Below are 21,716 nucleotides of genomic sequence, written 5' to 3'. Positions count from 1 at the left end.
TTAGCTGGGCACGGTGGCAGGCACCTGTAATCCTAGCTACTCAGGAAGCTGAGGCAGGAGAATCACTTGAGCCTGGGAGGCAGAGATTGCACGCAGCTGAGATCAAGCCACTGCACCCCAGCCTGGGTCACAGAGTGAGACTCCATAAAAAAAAAAAAAAAAAAAAAAAAAAAAAAAAAAGATTATACTGAGCCGTGGCACCTCACCTGGGGGGCACAGTCAAATCACCCAAGGAGGCTTAAAATTCAACACTTTCCCCAGGTCCCGGCCCAAACCACTTCCATCAGAATCTCAGAGGGCTGAGCTAGGCACGGTTCCCTAAAGCCTACTGAGGCCTGAGGCCCAGGACCCTGTGGGGTCACCCCCAGCTCCCCCCGGTCCTGCCCCTGGACATGGAGCTCTTGGCCAGGCCGGGATGGTTAAAGGGAGACCCAGTTTCTGTCCTGGAGAACATGTGTTTGGGGGAGTGACCTGTTGTGTGAACATGGCTGAGCTCCTCGAGGCAAGGATCACCATTCCTTCCGGCTCTCCCTCCACCTGGCCTGGGTGGCACAGAGCAGACTCACTGAGTCAACAAAGGGCACCATGTCCCCTCGCCAGCCCCTGAGCCAGTTCCTGGGCCAAGTCCTGGTTTGGAGGCGTTCATTTTGCCTCTAGCCCCAGAGGACTGGGTCTTCCTAGTGCACCTGCTCCTGCCCCAGCACTTCCTATGAGGGTTTGGGAGGGAAGAGTGAGGTCAGAGTGGAGAAAGGAGGGGTGTTGTGCAGGTGGTTTGTTCTAGAACCTCTCCTGACCCTCCCCCTTGTGCCTCTCAGAGGCCTGAGGGTGTGGTGGAGGGAGGCGGACCCCTCTGGGAGCCACTGTGGTAATCACCTCCTCTCACTGGGGGAAGGGAAGCCCAGACAGGGCCTGAGAGCCAACTTCTGTGGCCAAGAGCAGGCAGGAACTGTGTAAGTTTGTTCACTCCCTATAGTTTGGGGCTGGAGCCCCCTGGGAGACCCACATCTTGGAGGCCCAGCTTCCTACTGGGGAAGAGAAGCAGGTGAGATGCCAGATGAGTTGCTGGCTGCCCATTTGGCAGTCCCAGCCCTGACACTGACACTCCTGGCCCCTGCCATAGGGAGTCACTGCCCCCATTCTACCTGCAGGGCAGTGCTGAGGGCCTGAGTTCCACACCTGTCCTCTTCTCTCCCCTCCCCACCCAGCTCCTCCCTGGTGGCTCAGAGTTTCTGGCCTCTCTGGAATTTACAGAGGCTCTTCCTGTCTCTGGGGCCTGGTTGCATATCCCTTGGTGATCTGTCATATGCCCACACATGTGTGTAGTGTGTGTGTGTGTGTGTGTGTGTGTGTGTGTGTGTGTGTGTGTGTGAGAGAGAGAGAGAGAGAGAGAGAGAGTCCGCATCCCTGGCCTCAGGATGGGGACAGAGATGAGTCAGGTGTGTGATAAGCATGAGGCCTTCAGCCTTCTGTGATTCTCACTGTCCTCCACCCTGGTAGGGAGGAGGGGATTAGTCTACCCCTGGAGTCTGGGCTTCTCAGTCAGGCACAGGGGATGGGACACTGGTATGAGAGCTTCTGCGGGCCGAGCAGGGCATGGGGCACAGTCTTGCTCCTAGTGTGATCTCTCCAAGTGTCTCATGCCCCACATTCACACTGTGCCTGGCTCTGCTTGGGGTCCTTGTCCCCAGCGCACAGTGGGTACAGGAGAGGAGGGGCTGAGAGACATGGCAGGGGAGAAAAAGAGAGCCAGGGCGGGGGCCAGAGGAGAAAGAATAGGCCTAGAGTGGGAGGGTGGGGGTCAGAGCCTGACCAGGAAGGGAGGTGGCCTTCAGCAGGGGTGGGCTGGTGGGCTTAGTGCTGCCTGGCCCTTAAGCCTGGGGAGGAAGCATTTCTAAGGGAGGAGGGAAGATAAGATGGACCCATGGGCTCAGAGGAGGGGCTGTAACTTCTCACTCAGGGCATGTGTCCACTGTACGTGGCTGGGGTCTGTCACCCCCACACAAGGGGGTGAAGGGAAGAGAGGCCAGGAAGAAGATCTAACCTTCCTCCTAGAAGAAGCTGGTGCCTGGCCCTCTTCTCTGGGTCCTTAGAGAGGAGGGGACAGGCACGGGCATACTTGTACATGTATGTTGACACGCAAGTGGGAGTGGGCGCATGTGGGCATGCAGGCGTGGGAGGGCATATGCATCTTGGTGATCGAGTCTGCAGGATACAGACCCAGGTGGTCAGGCGGGCAGCTAGTGGCGTGGTCAGAATCCTTCCTGTCCTCCTTGGGGCTGGCACAGTCCAGACGCCAGCTCCCTGCGATATCACATCTGCCCAGACCCCTTCCTCTTTGGGAACCCTTCCCCTCCCCCCCCCCAACAAGCTTCCTCTTTCCCATCACGCCTTCCCTGGGCCTAGAGGGAGTGGATAACCACTCATTGTCCTGTTTCCGCCCCAGGAGCCACTCCAGGCCAGCCCAGGCCCCCGGCACTCAGCGCCCCCTCTGCTCGTCCTGTCTGTGCAGCGCGCCCCTCCCCCACAGGCTCAGCCGTGATTTTCTCTGTGCAGTTCATGCTGTGGCTGGGTCTGGCCGTGATCTTCCCCTGTGCAGCCCACACCATGGCCGTGTCTGGGCCTGAGATGCGGCTCACTGGTCATTAGAGCACTGAGTGGGGCAGCCAGCAGTGTTTCTAGAAGCATAAAAATACCCTCAACCTGAGGCCCCTCCACAACCCCCCCCGCCCCCCGCGCCCCAACTCAGGCAGCACTTCCGCAGCCCTGACAGGAAATGGGCTAGAGTCTCAGCCTCCCGCCATCTCGGCAACTTCTTGTTTCCCTGTTGCCCTGTGCCAGCACTGGGGTAGTGCCCCTGGGCTCCACCCCCAAAACCTTCCCAGGGCTCTGTCCCGGCAGCTCAGAGGGGCCAGGATGGTGGACATTATCGCCAAAGTGACCAGGAGGCAGAGTCGAGCCTTGCGGGCACAGGTAGGGGACACTGGGGTCAAGGGGTGCCCGGTGGGCCTCTACCCCAAGCCCTGTTAGGAGCTGGGTGAGGTGGGGCTCAGAGCAGGGAGCCTCTTGGAAGTTGGGGCTCATACTTCCTTTTCTCTTTCCTTCTCAGCGGCCCTGCCCATCCAAGAGGTGGTCAGCTTGGGGCAAGAGTGGCAGGGCTGCCACCCGCTTGTGGACAGGGGAGGGAACTGGAGACAAGGGGTGAACCACTGTAAGGAAGTGCCAGGGGGCTGGGCAGCCTGGAGCCTGAGAGCCGGGTCCCTCTTGGCTCCTCCTCTGGCCTGAGGTGGGAAGGCCACTTCTTGTCTCTAGGATGCGACCCAAGAGCCATTGATCCTGTAGTCAGGCCCCTGCTTATGAGCTGCATCTGGGTCTTGTCTGGGCCTCCATGAACAGGAGCCAGGAGGAGGGTAGGGGTGGCAGGCGCTGCCGTAACTCCTTGAAGGCCAGAGGATGTGGAGGGCGTAACTGCACCTGGCCCCAGGAGCTGGTTAGAACCCAGCTGAGGCTCTGCCAGGAGAGAAGAGCATCTCTATCTCAGCACTGTGCGGGGTCTGCCGAGAGTTCTAGAGTTTGAAGGGGCCTGAAGGACACTGCAGTTCAACACCCACCACAAGGCTGTGGCTTCCCTAACAGGGAGTAGACTCTGCTCAGTCACCTCCAGTGAGGGCCCCTCACTACCTCCAGAAGCAGCCTGTGTCTCTGGCAGCCCCAGTCCTCAGAATGCTTCCTTCAGAGGAATGCTGCTGTGCCCCTGCAGCGTGATACCACGTCTTCTCTTCCTTGTGACAGCCCTGTCATGCTGGGGACCTAAACTTCTACCTCCCAAATCTCCTCTGTACCTGCTGGGGACATTCCTTCGTGTGAGGGCCCCATCAGCCTCACTGGCCTGGGACTCCTCGTGGACTCAGAGCCATGGCCTACAGCCTGCCAAGTAGAAATTCCTGCTCCAAAGAGCCTGCTCCTTGTCAGCTCATCCACCCCTGGTGGAGCCTTTCAACCCCTGCCCCAGTGGGTTCAGCTGGGAGGATGAGAGGTGTGTCTGGTTCCTCTGCCTTCTTCTCCCTGCTGCTTCCATCCTGCCCTCCCCAGGAATCTCCTGGTTTCTGTGGCTCCAACCCTCCTCCTCAGAAAGCTCAAGCTCATTCCAGGCCCTCCTGTCATGTCAGGCATGTTTGTTGCTGAAACTGGGCATGGGTTAGATTTGTGTACTCAAGCAGTTTGTGGCAGACCTGCTGTGTGCTTCAGGGCATTGGCTCAGCTGCTGGGGGGCAAATGGAATCAGCTACATTATCCTTAGTCTTGCTCTCAAGAAAATCCTGCCTTTCGGGGCAGAGGAGGTGGGCAGATGGTTGGACAACTGGCTGCCCACCAAGGCAGAACGCCACTGGGCCTCAACAGAGCAGTGAGCAGAGTGCCAGCAGGTTTGACCTCTCCCTGGAGAGGCTTGTCAGCTGAGCACCGTGAGAGAGCAGGATTTGGGTAGGCAGAGAACCAGAAAAGGGAATTCCAGGCTGAGGGAACGGCTGGAGCAAACACATCGAGATGGGAGGATGCCTTTTCTCTTGGGGGCCAGTGAGAGGCCCGTTGTGGTTGGACTACAGGATGCCACATCAGAGCTATGGTGGGAGTAGAGAAAGGACAAGTGGGGTGAAGGGTCCCCTCTCAGCCACACAGGAGCCTGGAGGAAGGAGAGAGGAGCGAAGAAATGATGGGCTGGGATTCCCCAGCTCTCCCTGCCCCCCAGGCGCCTGGGGACCAGCACCCTCTCTAAAACTGTAACATCCTCTTCTTTGACAGCGTTTTCATTTCTTGCCTAGCAGTGATCAGCACTGACATGCTGTCCATTTACTCATCACCCCCACCATTTACACACAGGTGCACTTGAGTGCCAGCTCTGCCAGGAAGGGATTTTTGTCCCTTTCTTCCCTGCTGTATTCCCCGTGCCTCAAACAGTGCCTGGCACAGAGCAGGTGAATCTTTGCTGAGTAAACAAATGTTCTTCTTTTCCTTCTTCTTTTCGTTGTTTTGGTTTGGGTTGCTTTTTTGGCATCAGTTTGGTGAAAAATGTATTTTTTTTGTTTTGGCATCTGCCTAAGGCTCAGGGAGAGGCCACCTTGAACAGATGCTTCCTCTTTCGAGGAGTTTACAGCTTAGTGACGGTGTCACAGTCAGCAGAGGAACTACTGTGAATTTTTAAAAGTTTTGTAGTACAAAATTTTGAGGCTGCAGGAACGTTCAAAGAAAACAAAACAAAAACAAACCCCTATAATCACAGTGCTCAGGAGGGACCTCTGTTAGCATTTTGGAAAGTTTCTGAAAACACAAAATTGAAATGTAGAAATCTGCTTTCCCCTGAAGTATTGTGTATGCTTAGAAAATAGTAGTAATCGGCTGGGTGCGGTGGCTCACGCCTGTAATCCCAGCACTCTGGGAGGCCCTGGTGGGCGGATCACCTGAGGTCAGGAGTTCAAGACCAGCCTGGCCAACAGGGCAAAACCCCATCTCTACTAAAAATACAAAAATTAGCCAGGCGTGGTGGCGCGTGCCTGCTATCCCAGCTACTCGGGAGGCTGAGGCACGAGAATCGCTTGAACCCAGGAGGTAGAGGTTGCAGTGAGCTGAGATCACACCATTCCACTCCAGTCTGGATGACAGAGCGAGACTCCATCTCAAAAAAAGAAAAAAAGAAAGAAAAGAAAATAGTATCCCCGTATGCCATGCTGCTGCCTGGGGTTTGAGAATGTAGTCATCTGTCCCTCTGTGGGGCCGAGGGTGCTGGGCTGAATGTGGGGGCACAGGGATGGGGGGAATCTCGGGAAAAGGCTGGAACCTGGCACCTGAGCTGAGTCCTGAAGAAGGAATTGGAGTCAGCCAGGCAAAAAAAGGGGTGGAAATGGGCCTGGGCAGGCTGCAAATGAGCCTAGGCCTGGAGGAGACACAGCAGGGAAGGTGGGGACCTCTAGCAACTGGTGCTACTGGAGCTTAAAGTTCAAGGCAAGGGGCAAGGAGTGGCAGGAAATAATAGTGGAAGCACAGGCCAGTGAGGGACTGTCTCTTGTGCCTGGTTAAGGGCTTAGACTTTGCCCTGCAGCCAGCAGGGAGCTCTGAGGTGTGAATCAGGAGAGCCTCTGTTCCGGGAGGCCTACGCGTGGCTAGGTTTATGTTCTATGTAATTGAACCCCCAGCTGCCCTCACTCTCCTTTGGGGTGGAGTAAAACAATTCACCTCTCTTTGCCCCTCCATTCTCCAGCCCATCTGGCTGTCCTGTCTCCCTCTCTTGTCTGGAATTGGTTCTGACACCTGCAAACTTCACCTTGGAAAGTTCAGTCCCCACATCCAGACAGGGTACTGATTCCAATCCCAGAGCTTTCTGGGCTGGGAGTAGGGTGGGGTGGGTGCTCTCAGTGGAGCTGTAAGAACGCAGCTTGAACCCGGGAGGCGGCGGTTGTAGTGAGCCAAGATTGCGCCACTGCACTCCAGCCTGGGTGACAGAGCTAGATCCCGTCTCAAAAAAAAAAAAAAAGAATGCAGCAGGGCCCTGAATGGGCACCATAAACAGGGGCACGCCCCAGGCCACTTCTCAGTTCCTGCCCAACCTCTGACTTGCCTCTGTGAGTGCACAGTTGTGAGAACTGGGTTATCGATGTTTTATTATTATTGATAAATATAATTAATGTAATTGACCCACCCATCTGGGGCACTAAATACAAAGGACTTTCAAGAGCATTTTCTCATTCACTCTTCACTACAATTTCCGGAATGGGCAGAGCAGACATTTTACACCCAGGAAACTGAGGCAGAGAGGTAGTGTGACTTTCTGAAGGTCGCCCAAGGGGCTAAAGCTCAGGGAGAGGCCACTTCTGACAGGCACTTCCCCTTTCAAGGAGTTTACGGCTTAGTGATGGTGTCACAGTCAGCAGAAGAACTTACGTGATCTTTAAAAAGCTTTGTTGTACAAAATTTTGAGGCTGCAGAAAAGTTTAAAGAAAATAAAACAAAAACAAATAAACCCCTATAATCGCACTGCCCAGAGGGGACCTCCGTTACCATTTTGGAAGGTTTCTGAAAACACAAAATTCCCCCTTTCTCCTCCAGCAGGTGGACGACCCCCCGGAGCCCGTGTACGCGAACATAGAGAGGCAGCCCCAGGCCACTTCACCGGGCGCCGCTGCAGCCCCCCTTCCCAGCCCGGTGTGGGAGACGCACACGGACGCGGGCACCGGGCGCCCCTACTACTACAACCCAGACACGGGAGTTACCACCTGGGAGTCGCCCTTTGAGGCTGCCGAGGGTGCCGCCAGCCCAGCCACCTCCCCTGCCTCGGTGGACAGCCACGTGAGCCTTGAGACCGAGTGGGGCCAGTACTGGGATGAGGAGAGCCGCAGGGTGTTCTTCTACAACCCGCTGACGGGCGAGACGGCCTGGGAGGACGAGGTCGAGAACGAGCCCGAGGAGGAGTTGGAGATGCAGCCGGGCCTGAGCCCTGGCAGCCCCGGGGACCCGCGGGTGAGGGGCAGGGCCAGAGTGGGCGGTTCTACCTCTGAGCGCCTCTGATCCCGCCTCCTGCTCCCGGAGGCCCGAGGACAGACGGGCGAGGGGTGGTGATGGGTGGGCGGGGCTACCTCTGAGAGGCTGACCCCTTCTCCTGCTCCCACAGCCCCAGGGACTAGAGGGTGAGGGGCGGGGCCATGGTGGGCGGGGCTACCTATGAGTATCTCTGACTCCACCTCCTGCTCCCACAGCCCCAGGGGCCAGAGGGTGAGGTGCGGAGCAACCTCTGAGCGCTTCTGACCCCGCCTCCTGCTCCCACAGCCTCAGGGACCAGAGGGCAAGGGGGTGGGCCTGGTCCAAAACGGCAGGGCCAGCAGGCAGTACTGGCACTCAGAGCCTCTAACTCCACCTTCTGTTCCCTGCAGCCCCCCACTCCCGAGACGGACTACCCCGAGTCGCTGACCAGTTACCCCGAGGAGGACTATTCTCCCGTGGGCTCTTTCGGTGAGCCCGGCCCTACCTCTCCCTTGACCACACCCCCCGGCTGGTCTTGTCATGTCAGCCAGGACAAGCAGATGCTCTACACCAACCACTTCACCCAGGAGCAGGTAGGGGCAGGGGGCAGATGGACCCGGACAGCCTCAGAGTCCTCCCCACAACCTTCCTCACTAGTAGGTCGCCTCAGTGCTCTAAACTGCAGCTCCCACACAGAGTCTAAACCAGCCAAACGCAGTCACCTGCACCTGCCCCTCCAGACTCCCTGGTGCTGTCTTGGAACCTGGTTAGAGGGAACCTTTTCCTCCCCTCTCATGAGCCGGGCTGGAGGCCCTGACCGTTCCTCTCCCCACAGTGGGTGAGGCTGGAGGACCCCCACGGGAAGCCATACTTCTACAATCCAGAGGACTCCTCTGTTCGATGGGAGCTGCCCCAGGTAACAACCTGGGGAAAGAGGGGTACTGGGGAGAGAGGAAGAGATCACATACGACTGTGTCTTTCTCCCCAGGTCCCTGTCCCTGCCCCTCGAAGCATCCATAAATCCAGCCAGGATGGTGACACCCCAGCCCAGGCCAGCCCTCCAGAGGAGAAGGTAGGGGAGGAGCCATTGAGGTCCTGGCAGGACCACCACAGAAGCAGTGGGGGGCTTCTGGATGTCCTGGGAGGAGGGACTGGGTGGGATATATCTGTCTCCCCCATAGGTCCCAGCAGAGCTGGATGAGGTTGGGAGCTGGGAGGAAGTCTCTCCTGCCACAGCTGCTGTGAGGGTAGGCATCGCCCCCTACCCCCAGCCAGGTGGTGGGGCTGGCGAGGAGGGTTCACTGGAGACATGGGCCCAGACCATAGAGAGTGGCAGCTGAGCAGGTGACCAGCCTCTACTCCCCATAGCTCACCCCTTAACTACCCACTCTTGCGCCTGCTGTCTCTTCTCTCTCTTAGACCAAGACCTTGGACAAGGCGGGGGTGCTCCATCGCACCAAGACGGCAGACAAGGGAAAGCGGCTCCGGTGAGAGCCCATCTACACCCAGGCCGGGGCAGGGTGGGCCTTGGTGACGATGTTCACTGAGCACTTCCTGTATGCCAGGCTCTTATTATTCCTCACAACAACTTTGTGAGTGGTCCTCTGTGGACCCTGAGACACTGCGAGATAAAGTGACTTGCTCAAGGTCCCTTGGCTGCTAGGTGTTAGAGTCAGAATTCCAGCCCTCATAATGGGGTGCCCTAGCCTGTGTTCCTAAGCTCTGACTTGTTCCTGGGGTAGGAGGGGCCCTCAGCCCAGGACCACATCTAAGTCCTGCCACCCCCGCTTCCCCACCCCCACCTAGGAAGAAGCACTGGAGTGCCTCCTGGACTGTGCTGGAGGGTGGCATCCTGACATTCTTCAAGGACTCAAAGACCTCGGCTGCAGGCGGCCTGGTAAGGCCAGGCCCTCAGGGCAGGGACCACCCCATCTGCTTTTTTTAATTTTTTTTAATTTTTTTTTTGAGATGGAGTCTCGCTCTGTCGCCCAGGCTGGAGTGCAGTGGTGTAATCTTGGCTCACTGCAACCTCTGCCTCCTGAGTGCTCCTGCCTCAGCCTCTCGAGTAGCTAGGACTACAGGCATGTGCCACCATGTGCGGCTAATTTTTGCGTTTTTAGTAGAGATGGGGTTTCACTATGTTGGCCAGACTGGTCTTGGACTCTTGACCTCAGGTGATCCGCCCACCTCGACCTCCCCAAGTGCTGAGATTACAGGCGTGAGCCACTGTGCCCAGCCCCCATCTGCTCTCTCTAGTCTGGCTTGGAGATGACCAGGTCTGAGAGAGTGGTCCATGAGTGTCAGAGGAGCTGGGCCTTGGCAGGAAGGGGGTGATGCTGGCAGATTCACTCCAAGACAAGTAGTTTTAGCCCATTGGAGATGGGGAACAGTCTTGAGGGTGGCCAGCTCCAGCCTGGAGGGCAGGGAGGCTGGGGGAGGGCGCACCTGCTTGCAGGGATGCAGACTGCACTCCTTTCTTGCCCTCCCCTGGGTGGGTGGGCAGCAGTGGACATGCCAGCCAGCAGGCTTCATGGTTAAGAAGCATCAGGGTCTCTGGGTTCAGGAACCCTTGGGGCTCTTTTCCCCAGAGTTGTTTCCTGGCCATGCCAGTGACCCCATCCTATTCCTAGGGTCAGAGTGCCACAGCAGACACATCTGAGCTGAGGGCTCCCTGTGACCTTCCTCCCTCTCCCACAGAGGCAGCCTTCCAAGTTTTCCACCCCTGAGTACACAGTGGAGCTGAGGGGGGCCACTCTCTCCTGGGCCCCCAAAGACAAATCCAGTAGGAAGAATGTGCTGGAGGTGAGTGGCGGGGTTGGGGAGAAGGAGGGAAGGGGCTTAGTGATGCCTGCCAGCCCTCTGACAACTATTGACCTGGAAATGACCTGGGAGTTTTTGACCCTTAATTCCCTATGATCCAACACTGAGTGCAGCTTTTGGCTGTATTAATAGAGGTAGGAACCCAGAGCCAGAGAGGTGATATTTGTGCAGTTGTTGGCAGTGCTCTGGGACCGTTACTGTAGGCAAGCCCCAAGAAGGAGGACCTGGGAAGAATCGGGGCTACCATTCTCAGGGCTCAAGGCCAGCGCTGCACCCCCGCCCCAGGGGACCTGTCCTGTGTTTCTAACATCACAGATTCTGCAGTTCCCTCTCCAGGAGCTGAGTTAATACTAATCCTTGTCCTGGAGGGTGGTGAGGAGTAGGGCTTCCGGGAGAGGAAATCCTCATGACTAGAATGGCAGCCCTCGCCCCAGCCTGAGAGAGACAAGAGGCTCCGTGTCCTTGGCTGCTTACTGTGACAGGCCTGGTTGGGAAACCTTTTTCTACCCAGGTCTCCTTCCCTGCCCCTGAGCCAGAGCCCCATTTCCGACTGGACTGCATCCCCAGTGAAAAAACTGGGGCAGTGGAGAAGACTACCATGCTACCCCCGCAGGAAGGGAGAGAAGACCCAGGAAGGGTTCTCCCAATGCCACACCCTTCACTGTCCACGTGTTGTCTTGTTTTTAAACTCTTACCCTGACCTCAGTGCCTAGAAGGTTTGAGGCAGATCACAACAGAAACACACGTGGTGAACTGTCAAATTAACTGAAAAGCCAGGACCACGAAAAACAAGTAGGAGATGGGACTCAAGATGGAAAGGAATTAGGGGGCAGATGATGTACGGGTGCTAAGGTGGTGGTTACTAAAGAAAATTTAGCTCCGACTTTCCTGCTAGGTGAGGTGAAAAGAGAAGGGCTATCAGGTGCATGTCTCTTTGTTGCTGAACAAATAACAAAACCCACCCAGATGTTGAGGGAATCAAAGCTTTTTCCTAACCCTTCGCTCTTAAATTTCTTGTGTGTAGCTCCATGAACATGGGATCTAGAAGGACAAGTCAGGTACCCTGCAAAACAGCTCCAGGGAGGTTTAATTCAGGATCCGGGGCTGCTTCAGGTAGCATCATTATGATGAAGGCCAAGAGCATGACCTCATGTCTAAGCTCAGAAAAAGCAGTTCTGCAAGGAACCTGAGTGTGTAGTTTCCTGATTATTCACCAAGCTCCATTCAGTTCTAGAGCCAGGATATCTACAAAGCAAAGTTGGAAAACTGGTTTCATCTCATGAGCTACTCTGATGAGTAGGTCTGGAGTCTTGTGGGGTTTTGTTTTTGTTTTTATTTTTTGTTTTTAGAAACAAGGTCTTGCTCTGTTGCCCAGGCTGAAGTGCAGTGGCACGGTCATAGCTCACTGAAGTCACAAGCCCCTGGGCTCAAGCGATCTTCCCATCTAAGGCTTCCGAGTAGCTAGGACTCGGCGCCTGGGTGGCTTGCCGCCCACACATCACATCTGGCTAATTTTAGTTTTTATAGAGATGGGGGCTCACTATGTTGCCCAGGCAGGTCTCAAACTCATGGTCTCAAGTGATCCTCCAGCCTCAGCCTCCCAAAGGGTTGGGATTACAGGTGTGAGCCACTGTGCCTAGCCTGGAGCCTTCTTGAGAAGAACTCTGAAGCCTTCTCTGGGCTTGGCAGGATAGAGTTCTGTGATCAACTAACAATATCTGCTATGGTGTTAAATTGAGGAGAGATATCACCATTATTATTATTATTATTATTATTATCCAGAGTCTCACTCTGTTGCCCAGGCTGAAGTGCAGTGGTGCAATCTTGGCTCACTGCAACCTCTGCCTCTCGGATTCAAGTGATTCTCCTGCCTCAGCCTCCCGAGTAGCTGGGACTACAGGCGCCTGCCACCATGCCCGGCTAATTTTTTTGTATTTAATAAAGACAGGGTTTCACCATGTTGGCCAGGATGGTCTCAAACTACTGGCCTCAGGTGAGGCCTCCCAAAGTGCTGGGATTACAGGTGTGAGCCACCATGCCGGGTCTAAGACATCACCTTTGCTAGTCATGTTTCTCCCCTGACTTTGAGGGATAGGGATATCCTTCAAACAGTTCTCAATGAAGGTCATCACTGATGGACTTTTGATGAAAGTTTCAGAATAGGGCTTTTTGAGTCGTCTTTGCTGGCAAGGACTGGAAGGCAGGTGCTACTCAGGCCAGTGGGAAGGTGAGCAGGCCTGAATGGAAATCACAAGCCCCTGCCTCCTGGTTGACTGCTGGCCATCCTCTCTCCATGCAGGGGGGCCCGTAGGCAGCTCCAGGGTTTTCCTCAAGAGACTGACCCAAATTTTATATCCTTGAGGATGGATGGCTTTGTTTGGGCCCAGGAAATTTTCACAGCAGGTCTTCCTAGTCACCCCAAGTTACAGAAAACTTCAGCAACATTCCCCCGAAAGCTGCTAGCATTTGCCTGTGCAGTCAGCAGGATAAATGTTTTGTTTATTTGTTTGTTCTTAGAGATAGGATCTTACTGTGTTGCCCAGGCTGGAGTGCAGTGGCTTGATCGTAGCTCACTGCAGCTTCCAACTCCTGGGCTGAAGTGATGCTGTCGCTTCAGCCTCCCGAGTACCTGGAAGTACAGGTGCACACCAGCATGCCTGGCTAATTTTTAAAAATTTTTCTAGATATGGGGTCTCACTATATTGCCCAGGATTGAACTCCTGGTCTCAAGGACTCCTCCCACCTTGCCCCTCCAAAGCACTAAGATTATGGGCATGAGCCATTGTGCCTGGCTGGGGGTGAATATTTTGTGAAATACATTGCTATGTAATGATACAGCTTTGCCCTCTATATGAAACTTGCAAATATGAACTGATTATGTTTTGAGAGAGCTGCCAAAAACCATGGCTGTTGTTTTAGAAGTGTTGTCAAGCCATTCTCTGGGATACTCTTGAGCAAGGTTCTTGTCTGCTTTGATTAGAGTGAGGCTGTGTTATCTGCCTCTTGAAGGTTCTCTATCCTTTGCAGGGGAGGGCTAGGGGATGGGATATGCCATTTTCTTTTCTTTTCTTTTCTTTTCTTTTCTTTTCTTTTCTTTTCTTTGAGACAGGGTGTTTCTCTGTCACCCTGGCTGGAGTGCAGTGGCACGATCTCGGCTCACTGCAGTCTCTGCCTCCCGGGTTCAAGCGATTCTCCTGCCTCAGCCTCCCAAGTAGCTGGGACTACAGGTGCCTGCCACCAGGCCCAGCTAATTTTTTGCATTTTTAGTAGAGACAGGGTTTCACTGTGTTAGCCAGGATGGTCTCCATCTCCTGACCTCATGATCCACCCGCCTCAGCCTCCCAAACTGCTGGGATTACAGGCGTGAGCCACCGCGCCCAGCCTGTTTTCATTTTAAGCAGTTTAAATAGTCTTCAAGTATAAGTTTAAAAGGACAGCCAAAGATAGTCCATTCCAATTCTAGAAGTTGTTTCCTGGGGTCTGAGACAGTTTCTGTTGTCTCTGACTCTCGCTGAACCGAAAGCGCAGGGTTGGTGTGAGCTGTTGCCGCCAAACATTCACATTAACCTGGAACACTGGGTCCTCAGAGCCAGAGGCTGATAAAGAATCCATCTAAGCTACCATCCAACTCAGAAAGGGCTTTGGGCATCAGTCCTGCAGTGGCAAGTTTCCCTCTGGTGTTTTGTTTAATTTATACTTCATGATGAATCAGGCTAACAGAAGATGTGTTGCCCAGGCTGGAGTGTGGGAGGTGGTGGGGACTCCTGGCTGCAGAAGGTGGGACAACGTTTCTGAGTCCTCAGTGTGTGTATGGGGAGGGGCAAGGGGAGACCTTGCTTTCACTGGGATCAGCCATGATCGGCTTTCAAATCCTCTCTCCCTATATTCACTGTTGCTTCTAGTAGACGGGGGTCTCAACATAGGAAGTTTCTGGGTTTGTTTGGTTTTTTTTGAGATGGAGTCTTGCTCTGTCGCCCAGGCTGAAGTGCAGTGGCGTGATCTCGACTCACTGTAACCTCCGCCTCCCGGGTTCAAGCAATTCTTCTGCCTCAGCCTCCCAAGTAGCTGGGATTACAGGAGCCCGCCACCATGCCTGGCTAATTTTTGTATTTTTAGTAGAGACAGGGTTTCACCATGTTGGCCAGGCTGGTCTCGAACTCCTGACCTCATGATCTACCCGCCTCGGCCTCCCAAAGTGCTGGGATTACAGGTGTGAGCCACCGCACCTGGCCTCACATAGGAAGTTTCTTTCACCTAGTTTGCAGGCCAGTGCTCTGCATGAGGCCTGCCGTGTTCTGTGGCTTGCAGGGAGGCAGGATGGGGGAGGGAAAGTGTACCAGACAACTGAGCCATGCAGCTCTGCTCATCACTCACTAGCTGTGTGCCTATGAGGAAGCAGCTAAAACTTGCTGAGCCTCAGTTTGCTCATCTGTAACACAGAGATGCTGTCAGCCACTGCTTTACGTGAGGCAGAAGATCCAAGACTTGGCCTGGGGTGAGGCCCTTGCTCCATTAAGCTCTGAGTGCCTGGGGTCAGGGACAGGTCACCTCTATCTCTGTACCTACCCCCAACTAGGGCCAACCCCCATACCAGAGATGACCCAGTGACTTGTGTCCCTCCAGCTACGGAGCCGAGATGGCTCCGAGTACCTGATCCAGCACGACTCAGAGGCCATCATCAGCACCTGGCATAAGGCCATTGCTCAGGGCATCCAGGAGCTGGTAAGCAGAGCCCAGGGCCTCTAGGGGTGGTGGGGAGGAGGTGGCCATTATGAGTGGGGCCCTCTGCTCAGGCTCAGGGAGCTCTAAGGTACCAGTGGGTAATGCAAATGCAGTCCCCACTAATGGCTAGGATGGCAGGGTAGGCTGCTGAAGAAACTGCCTTCTGTAAGTCTGCGAATCCAGGCCTGGGGTTGGCCCTGCAGGAAGACTCTCCAGGCGAGGGTAGGGGCACATTCTAAAGGAATTTCCCATTTCACGGGAGGCAGAAGGCCAAATAAGTACTCTGTAAGCCAACCAATGGCAGGCTGAAACTAGCAGATACAATTTTAAAGGATTGATTTCAATAGTCGACCATTTTTTTAAGGCTCAAAATACCAATTGCATAAGTAGAGCTAGGACAGGGGCCCTCTGAAAACTACTGACCTGGAAATGACCTGGGGCTTTTTGACCCTTAATTCCCTATGAGCCAACATTGAATGCAGCTTTTGGCTGTATTAATAGAGGTAGGAATCCAGAGCCAGAGAGGTGATATTGGTGCAGTTGTTGGCAGTGCTCTGGCCACAGCTGGAGGTGCAGGCTCAGAAGTGGGAGCCACGTATTGAGGAATGCTGACCTAGTTAGAGGAGCTGAGGAAAATAGAGAAAGAAGGCACCAGGTGGGTAGGAGTCGCCCGGATAGGAAGGGGTGTGGGAGAACAGGATGACTGTCTCTGCACCTTAAGGGCTCCATGCAGCTAAGGGAGGTGAATGTTCTCAGGCTCACTGGTGGAGGTAAGGAGAGTTAACCTGGTTAAGGGAAGAGAGGACTCTTCGCTGAGGGTCTCCAGGCCATGCCTGTTGGGAGTGCATTTCGGGTCCCTTGCCCCATCCTGGAAGGCCCCGCAGCTGGCGCAAGGCCCCGCCTCTCTGAGGCTATGGGAATCCAGTCCGCAGACCTGCCCCCAGAGGAGGAGAGCGAGAGCAGCAGAGTGGACTTCGGGTCGAGTGAGCGCCTGGGAAGCTGGCAGGAGAAAGAGGAGGATGCGCGGCCGAATGCAGGTGTGCGCAAGGCAGGATGGGGTGGGGGCTCCAGGAGGCCTCTCCTGGGGAATGACGATTGCTGGGGCCTGCCTGGCCTGCCCTGGCGCTGCCTCCTGACTCAGTCCTGCCTTTCCCCGCGGCAGCCGCGCCGGCCCTGGGCCCCGGGGGCCTGGAGAGCGACTTGAGCAAGGTCCGGCACAAGCTCCGCAAGTTCCTCCAGAGGCGGCCCACACTGCAGTCGCTGCGGGAGAAGGGGTACATCAAAGGTACCCGAGGCCTGCGGGGAGCGGGGACCCGGGAACGGGGACGGGGCGCAGGCTGGGCAGGAGCTGATGAGCCTCTGCCCTAGACCAGGTGTTCGGCTGCGCGCTGGCCGCGCTGTGTGAGCGCGAGAGGAGCCGGGTGCCACGCTTCGTGCAGCAGTGCATCCGCGCCGTCGAGGCCCGCGGTACGTGCGCTGCGGGGGTGAGGGCGGCAGGCATTGGGATGCCAGCAGGCCTCCTGCCAGGACCGCAGGCTGGAGACCCCTGGATGGACGCAGGGTCCAGGGGGAAAGTACGGGAGGCCCCGAGTGGGAGTCATAGCAGGGACCCGTAGCCCCACCCTACCCCCATCCCTGAACCCGGGATCAGCGCCTCCCTCTGGCCCAGGGCTGGACATCGACGGGCTGTACCGCATCAGTGGAAACCTGGCCACCATCCAGAAGCTACGCTATAAGGTGGACCACGGTGAGGCCCGTCCCCAACCCCTGCCCCAGGGCCTGAAGGCGCAAGGGGTACTGACTTCCCTTCTGTCCTCCTCCCTTCCTCCGCCACAGATGAGCGCCTTGACTTGGACGACGGGCGCTGGGAGGACGTCCACGTTATCACCGGAGCCCTGAAGCTCTTCTTTCGGGAGCTGCCCGAGCCCCTCTTCCCCTTCTCGCACTTCCGCCAGTTCATTGCGGCCATCAGTGAGCACCTGGGGCAGGTGGGGCGGATGGGGTAGGGGCGTGGCGGGCCACCCCTTTAGCAGGCTCCCCTCGCCCAGCCGACACCCCCTACCTCCCGTTCCGACTCCCTCCCTCTAAACCTTCCCTCACCCAGAGTTGCAGGACCAGGCCCAGCGCAGCCGCTGTGTGCGTGACTTGGTGCGCTCGCTGCCCGCCCCCAACCACGACACTCTGAGGATGCTCTTCCAGCACCTCTGCCGGTGAGCCGGGCGGGCCGCACGGGAAGTGGGAGGCAGGTCCCGGCTGGAGCCCCCAGCGCCTCCCCGCAGTTCGGAGCCCTGAACCCACCCACCCCTGCCACAGGGTGATCGAGCACGGCGAGCAGAACCGCATGTCGGTGCAGAGCGTGGCCATTGTGTTCGGGCCCACGCTGCTGCGGCCCGAGGTGGAAGAGACCAGCATGCCCATGACCATGGTGTTCCAGAACCAGGTGGTGGAGCTCATCCTGCAGCAGTGCGCGGACATCTTCCCGCCGCACTGACTGCTGGCTTGTGGGGCGGCGGCCGCGGTCCTGCCACACAAGCTGGGCGGCGAAGGCCACGCAGCCGGGCCTTCTTCTCTCTGGGACCTTCCGCCAGCGCATAGCCGCAGGCCGGTGTGACTTCTGCACCCTCGGTTCTGAGGGTACAGTGACCCCTAGTGGGCAGTTTGCAAAATGTGATTCCTTCCCCTCAACTCCCCATCCCCCCCCCTCCCCTCCCCGTCACGTCCTGTTTGGGGGTTAATTAGGTTTTTTTCTCTATTGCATCGCGCCTACTGTGCGTGTGCGATAGAGTGTGTGGGGGTGAGAGTTTGTTTTCTGGAATGGTAGGTGCTGGGAGGAGGAGTTTGATGGGGGGCTTCCTGGTTGCTTCTGGCCCTCCCCTCGTGGAGGCCTTCACAGAGACCCTGTGAGCCCTGGCCCTGTGCCAGTCATGAAGCAGCTGTGACCACTTCCCCACTGTGGAAACAGGACTGACCCAGCCTTCAGCGTGGGCAGCTGAAGCTATCCTCCTCAGGCCTCAGGGATGACCTCCTGCCTGAGCCTCACAGGCTGGCTGTGGGCCAGTTTCATCTGCTTTCCTGTTGGGGGTCCCCGGCCTCTGCTGTTGCTGACCCACTGGTGTTCTGTGCAAGGCTTCTTCCCATTCACCAAGTGCACACCTTGCATCTGCCGCTCGGCATGCACCAGTTCCACACAGCATCCCATTTTACAGACAAGGACGCTGAGGCCTGCAGCAGCAGTGTGACTTGCTCAAGGTCCAGTGAGTGACCTCATTCCCCAGAAAAGGCTCCTCCCACACCAGAGTACAGCCTGGGTAGGGGGGAAATCAGTTCTTTCAGCTACCACCCCTCCAACCTTTGGGCCTATGCGAAAAGAAAGGAACTAAACTGGGTGTGTTCTGTCTGGACCTGGGGAGGCCCCTGAAGGCAAAGAGGGAAACTGCCCCAACTATTCTGTCCTAGGGGAGGGGAATATAGCCCTAGCAGGAGCTCCCAGCCCCTCTTGGCACTCTGACACACAAGTACGCCCATCTGGGGCCCACTTTGCCATGAAGAGCTGGGCAGGCCTGCAGGGTGTGGGGAAGGAGGACACGACCTCAAGAAAGGAAGCGTGAACCCCAGGGAAACAGCCGGTCCCTTCCCTCCTGAGACACAAGCCACCTCAGCTTGTGGCTCTTGGCCCCCAGCCCCACCAACCCACCTGTTCATTTATTCAACAGACAATGACAGCTGATATTTATTGGACATTTGCACCATGCCAAGCATTTGGCTTGGATTATCCCATTTGTTTCTCACAGCCGGTATTTATTGTCTGCTCTTCTGTGCCAGGTGCTGTGCTCTGGGCAGGGGCACTGCATGGGCTGCCTGCTCTGGTGGAGCTTGTGGTCTGATGGGTGAGGCTGACCCAAGCCCACCCCATTGCCAGCAGGGCCAGGGCAAGAGTACACACAGGGGCCTCATACCATATGTCTAAATATTTAAAAGTTATCAATCAAGCTAACAACTGTTAAATAAAATATGTTCTATTCTCCTACTTTGACAAACGTGTCTTGATAATGACCTGAAAGGCCAGGTTCTAATTTAAACTTCTTTGACTTTTCCAAGTTCCATGCCCAAATGTGGTGGCCGGAGAAGGGCAGGCCTTGGGCTCAGCCTTCCCTCTCATCTTCCCCCCCCAACAGAGCCCTCTTCCCCCAAGCAGAGGCTCACGGGCACATATGTGGACATCATAGTCCATGTGTGCAAACTGCCCATACCCCCTGCAGCCAGCTGCCACTTGGCTACCCCACTGGTGACATAGCCCACCCTTGAGGGAATGGGCTTGGAGCTATTTGGGCAGGGCATGCTGGGGCCCCATGTATCAGAAGCATGTTCTAAAGGGCGGGGGTCCAGGCTACAAGAGGGCTCCCCAGATTCCTCATCCTGTGGGGAGAGCCACAGACACAGGAGCCTTCTCCTGCAGAGGACCCATGGCAGGGACCCCTCTCATTTGAGTCCAAGGGTGAAACTAGACAGACAGTAAGCAGCTAATTACTTGGTTACCACATTTGTATAAGAGCTAGCAGAAGTGTAGAGTGCTCAGAAGGTGTGTCATGGGGTGTGAATGTTCCCCAGGGACCTGAGATGCTTCTGCAGAAGCCACATTTCAGAGAAGCAGTAAAGAATGAAGAGGAGTCGAGCAGGCGAGGGGTTAAGGGAAGGGTGCTAGTCAGTGGGAGTGGCACGGGTAAAGGCTCTGGGGCAGGAAAGCTTGTGGGGAGAACAAAATCTGAGAGACCATTGTAACTGGAGCCCAGAAAACCAGGGAGCATGGGTACGAGGTGAGGCTGGAGAGCTGTAAGGGACAGAGCATATGGGGCCTTATGGCCAAGGACATTGGGTCCCCAAGACAAGGAGCTGAAAGGCAGGGAGATCTTGGAAGGTGTCCGCTCCCCACCTCCTTCACCACCCCAGGCTTCTGACCCTGCCAAGGCCTCAGTGGGCAAATAATACAGCAGCAGGCAGGAATTATCACATTTTTGTCACCAAGGGGAACTTCAGAAATCACCTACCACCAATGAGGAAAGCTCTAGAGAGAACATCATAAGTCACCTGCAGCCACGTGGCAGGTTGGTGGCAGAACCTGGCCCAGAGCTTCATTTGCACAGTCTAGGGACCTACTGTGCCCCTCACCAGAAGTCCGAGGCTCAGTCATATGTCCCCAGCCCTGAGCACATGCATGGTGAGCACTGTAGGTGTGCATCGAATAGGTTTGGAACGAATTGGATTGTTCTGAAACACAAAGAATGTAGAAGTGGTGTCTTCCCTCTTGAAGCTCCGTCTGGTTGGGGAGAGCTATAAAAAGGAGCGACAGTGGCACAGCTGATAAGGGCTGCCACGGGGACCTCTCCCCAAGCCTACTGCCTCTCAGCAGATGCCCTTAAGTCCTCCTGCAGCCTACAGTCTGCCCCTGAAGCTACTCTCAGAAAGGCCATGGTGCCACTTGGTTGCTAAGTCAGGGGACGTGCTCAGTCCTGTGCAAGTAAACACATAAACTGTCTGTTGTCCTTCCTGAGACACACTGTTCCTTTGCCTGCAGCAACATGGGGTTTCCTTTCTCTTTCTTTTTTTTTTTTTTGTTTGAGACAAGGTCTCACTCTGTTGCCCAGGCTGGAGTGCAGTGGTGCGATCGTAGCTCACTGCAGCCTCAACCTCCCAGGCTCAAACCATCCTCTTGCCTCAGCCTCTCAAGCAGCTGGAACCACAGGCACACACCACCATGCCTGACTTTTTGTAGAGATCGATCTCACTATGTTACTCAGGCTGGTCTCAAACTCCTGGCCTCCAGTGATCCTCCTGCCTCAGCCTCCCAAAGCACTGAGATTACAGTATGAGTCACTGTGCCTGGCTTACATGAGTCTTCTCTACCACTCCACCCCTCTCTTCTCAGCTCCCTGTGTGCTCTGCTTGCCCTATAAATGGTGATGCCGCCACCCCCAGATTGTGCCCTTGGCCCGCTGCTCTCTCCCTTCCACATCCCTCATCCATTCCACCCTGCAGAGTCAGCCACCAAGCCTGCACCCATGTCACCCAAATCTCTAGCACCAGCTTGGAGTGCTCTCTTGCGAGTCCTGTGCAAAATCTACCTGTTCAGGAGACACTTCCATGTGGATGGCTGCCAGACACCCAAAGTGCAATCCATCTGCAACAAAGCTCAAACCACCCCTGCTCCGTGTCTCTGAGCATGGCACCCCCAGTCCCCAGAGTCCCAATCTTCTACTCCTAAATATGTCCCATCCTCCATCAGTCTCCCTCATCTGGGTGATCACAGCGGCCTCTGAATGGCTGCTCTCCTCCCCATTTAATCCTCCACCCAGCAGCCACCCCTCCCACCTATGCACACCAGCTGTGCCCACGCTGCCCCGGGACACTCCAGGCTGCTTCTTGCCTGGATACTTTTGGGCCAACAGTCTTCCTGCCTCCTTCCCTTTCCCCTGGCCAGTTCCTCCTCCTCCACCACCAAGCCTCAGTTCACACCTGCCCCCTACACCCTCTTCAGATCTCACCCATGTGTCTCTCTCATCACACTTAGCTCACTGGATACAATTGTGCTTCCGTGGCCAGGCCTTCCCACTGGGCTGTGAGCTGGCAGAAGTTTGCAAGGTTCATCCAGGTCATGGCCTGCATCATTACCT

The 21,716-nt window shown here is 55.9% G+C and overlaps 1 protein-coding gene across 5 annotated transcripts in view; it reads left to right on the top strand.

The window, feature by feature from the left end:
• The window catches only part of ARHGAP27 (Rho GTPase activating protein 27), a 39,320-nt gene extending 20,245 nt beyond the window's left edge, over window positions 1-19,075 (top strand). Inside the window, exons 1-17 of one of the 5 annotated variants that reach the window (XM_032163929.2) lie at window positions 2,790-2,970; window positions 7,099-7,506; window positions 7,917-8,099; window positions 8,342-8,422; window positions 8,495-8,578; window positions 8,688-8,753; window positions 8,926-8,993; window positions 9,313-9,403; window positions 10,204-10,308; window positions 14,950-15,048; window positions 15,974-16,085; window positions 16,211-16,333; window positions 16,417-16,515; window positions 16,718-16,795; window positions 16,885-17,019; window positions 17,153-17,258; window positions 17,362-19,075. In XM_032163929.2, coding sequence (XP_032019820.1) covers window positions 2,914-2,970; window positions 7,099-7,506; window positions 7,917-8,099; window positions 8,342-8,422; window positions 8,495-8,578; window positions 8,688-8,753; window positions 8,926-8,993; window positions 9,313-9,403; window positions 10,204-10,308; window positions 14,950-15,048; window positions 15,974-16,085; window positions 16,211-16,333; window positions 16,417-16,515; window positions 16,718-16,795; window positions 16,885-17,019; window positions 17,153-17,258; window positions 17,362-17,539 — 2,073 coding nt within the window. In that variant the 5' untranslated portion in view covers window positions 2,790-2,913 and the 3' untranslated portion in view covers window positions 17,540-19,075. Of the gene's footprint in view, window positions 1-2,789; window positions 2,971-7,095; window positions 7,507-7,916; window positions 8,100-8,341; window positions 8,423-8,494; window positions 8,579-8,687; window positions 8,754-8,925; window positions 8,994-9,312; window positions 9,404-10,203; window positions 10,309-14,949; window positions 15,049-15,973; window positions 16,086-16,210; window positions 16,334-16,416; window positions 16,516-16,717; window positions 16,796-16,884; window positions 17,020-17,152; window positions 17,259-17,361 lie in introns of those variants that run through there. The other 4 variants (XM_032163928.2, XM_032163927.2, XM_058445616.1 and 1 more) reach the window with 4 other exon arrangements.
• Window positions 19,076-21,716: the final 2,641 nt, after the last annotated feature.

This window comes from Hylobates moloch, unplaced genomic scaffold, assembly GCF_009828535.3.
Source record: "Hylobates moloch isolate HMO894 unplaced genomic scaffold, HMol_V3 SCAFFOLD_10, whole genome shotgun sequence".
In the NCBI taxonomy this organism is placed as follows: Eukaryota; Metazoa; Chordata; class Mammalia; order Primates; family Hylobatidae; genus Hylobates; species Hylobates moloch.
The sequence above is the reverse complement of the archived record's forward strand: the minus strand, read 5'-3'. Positions and strand labels throughout refer to the sequence as shown.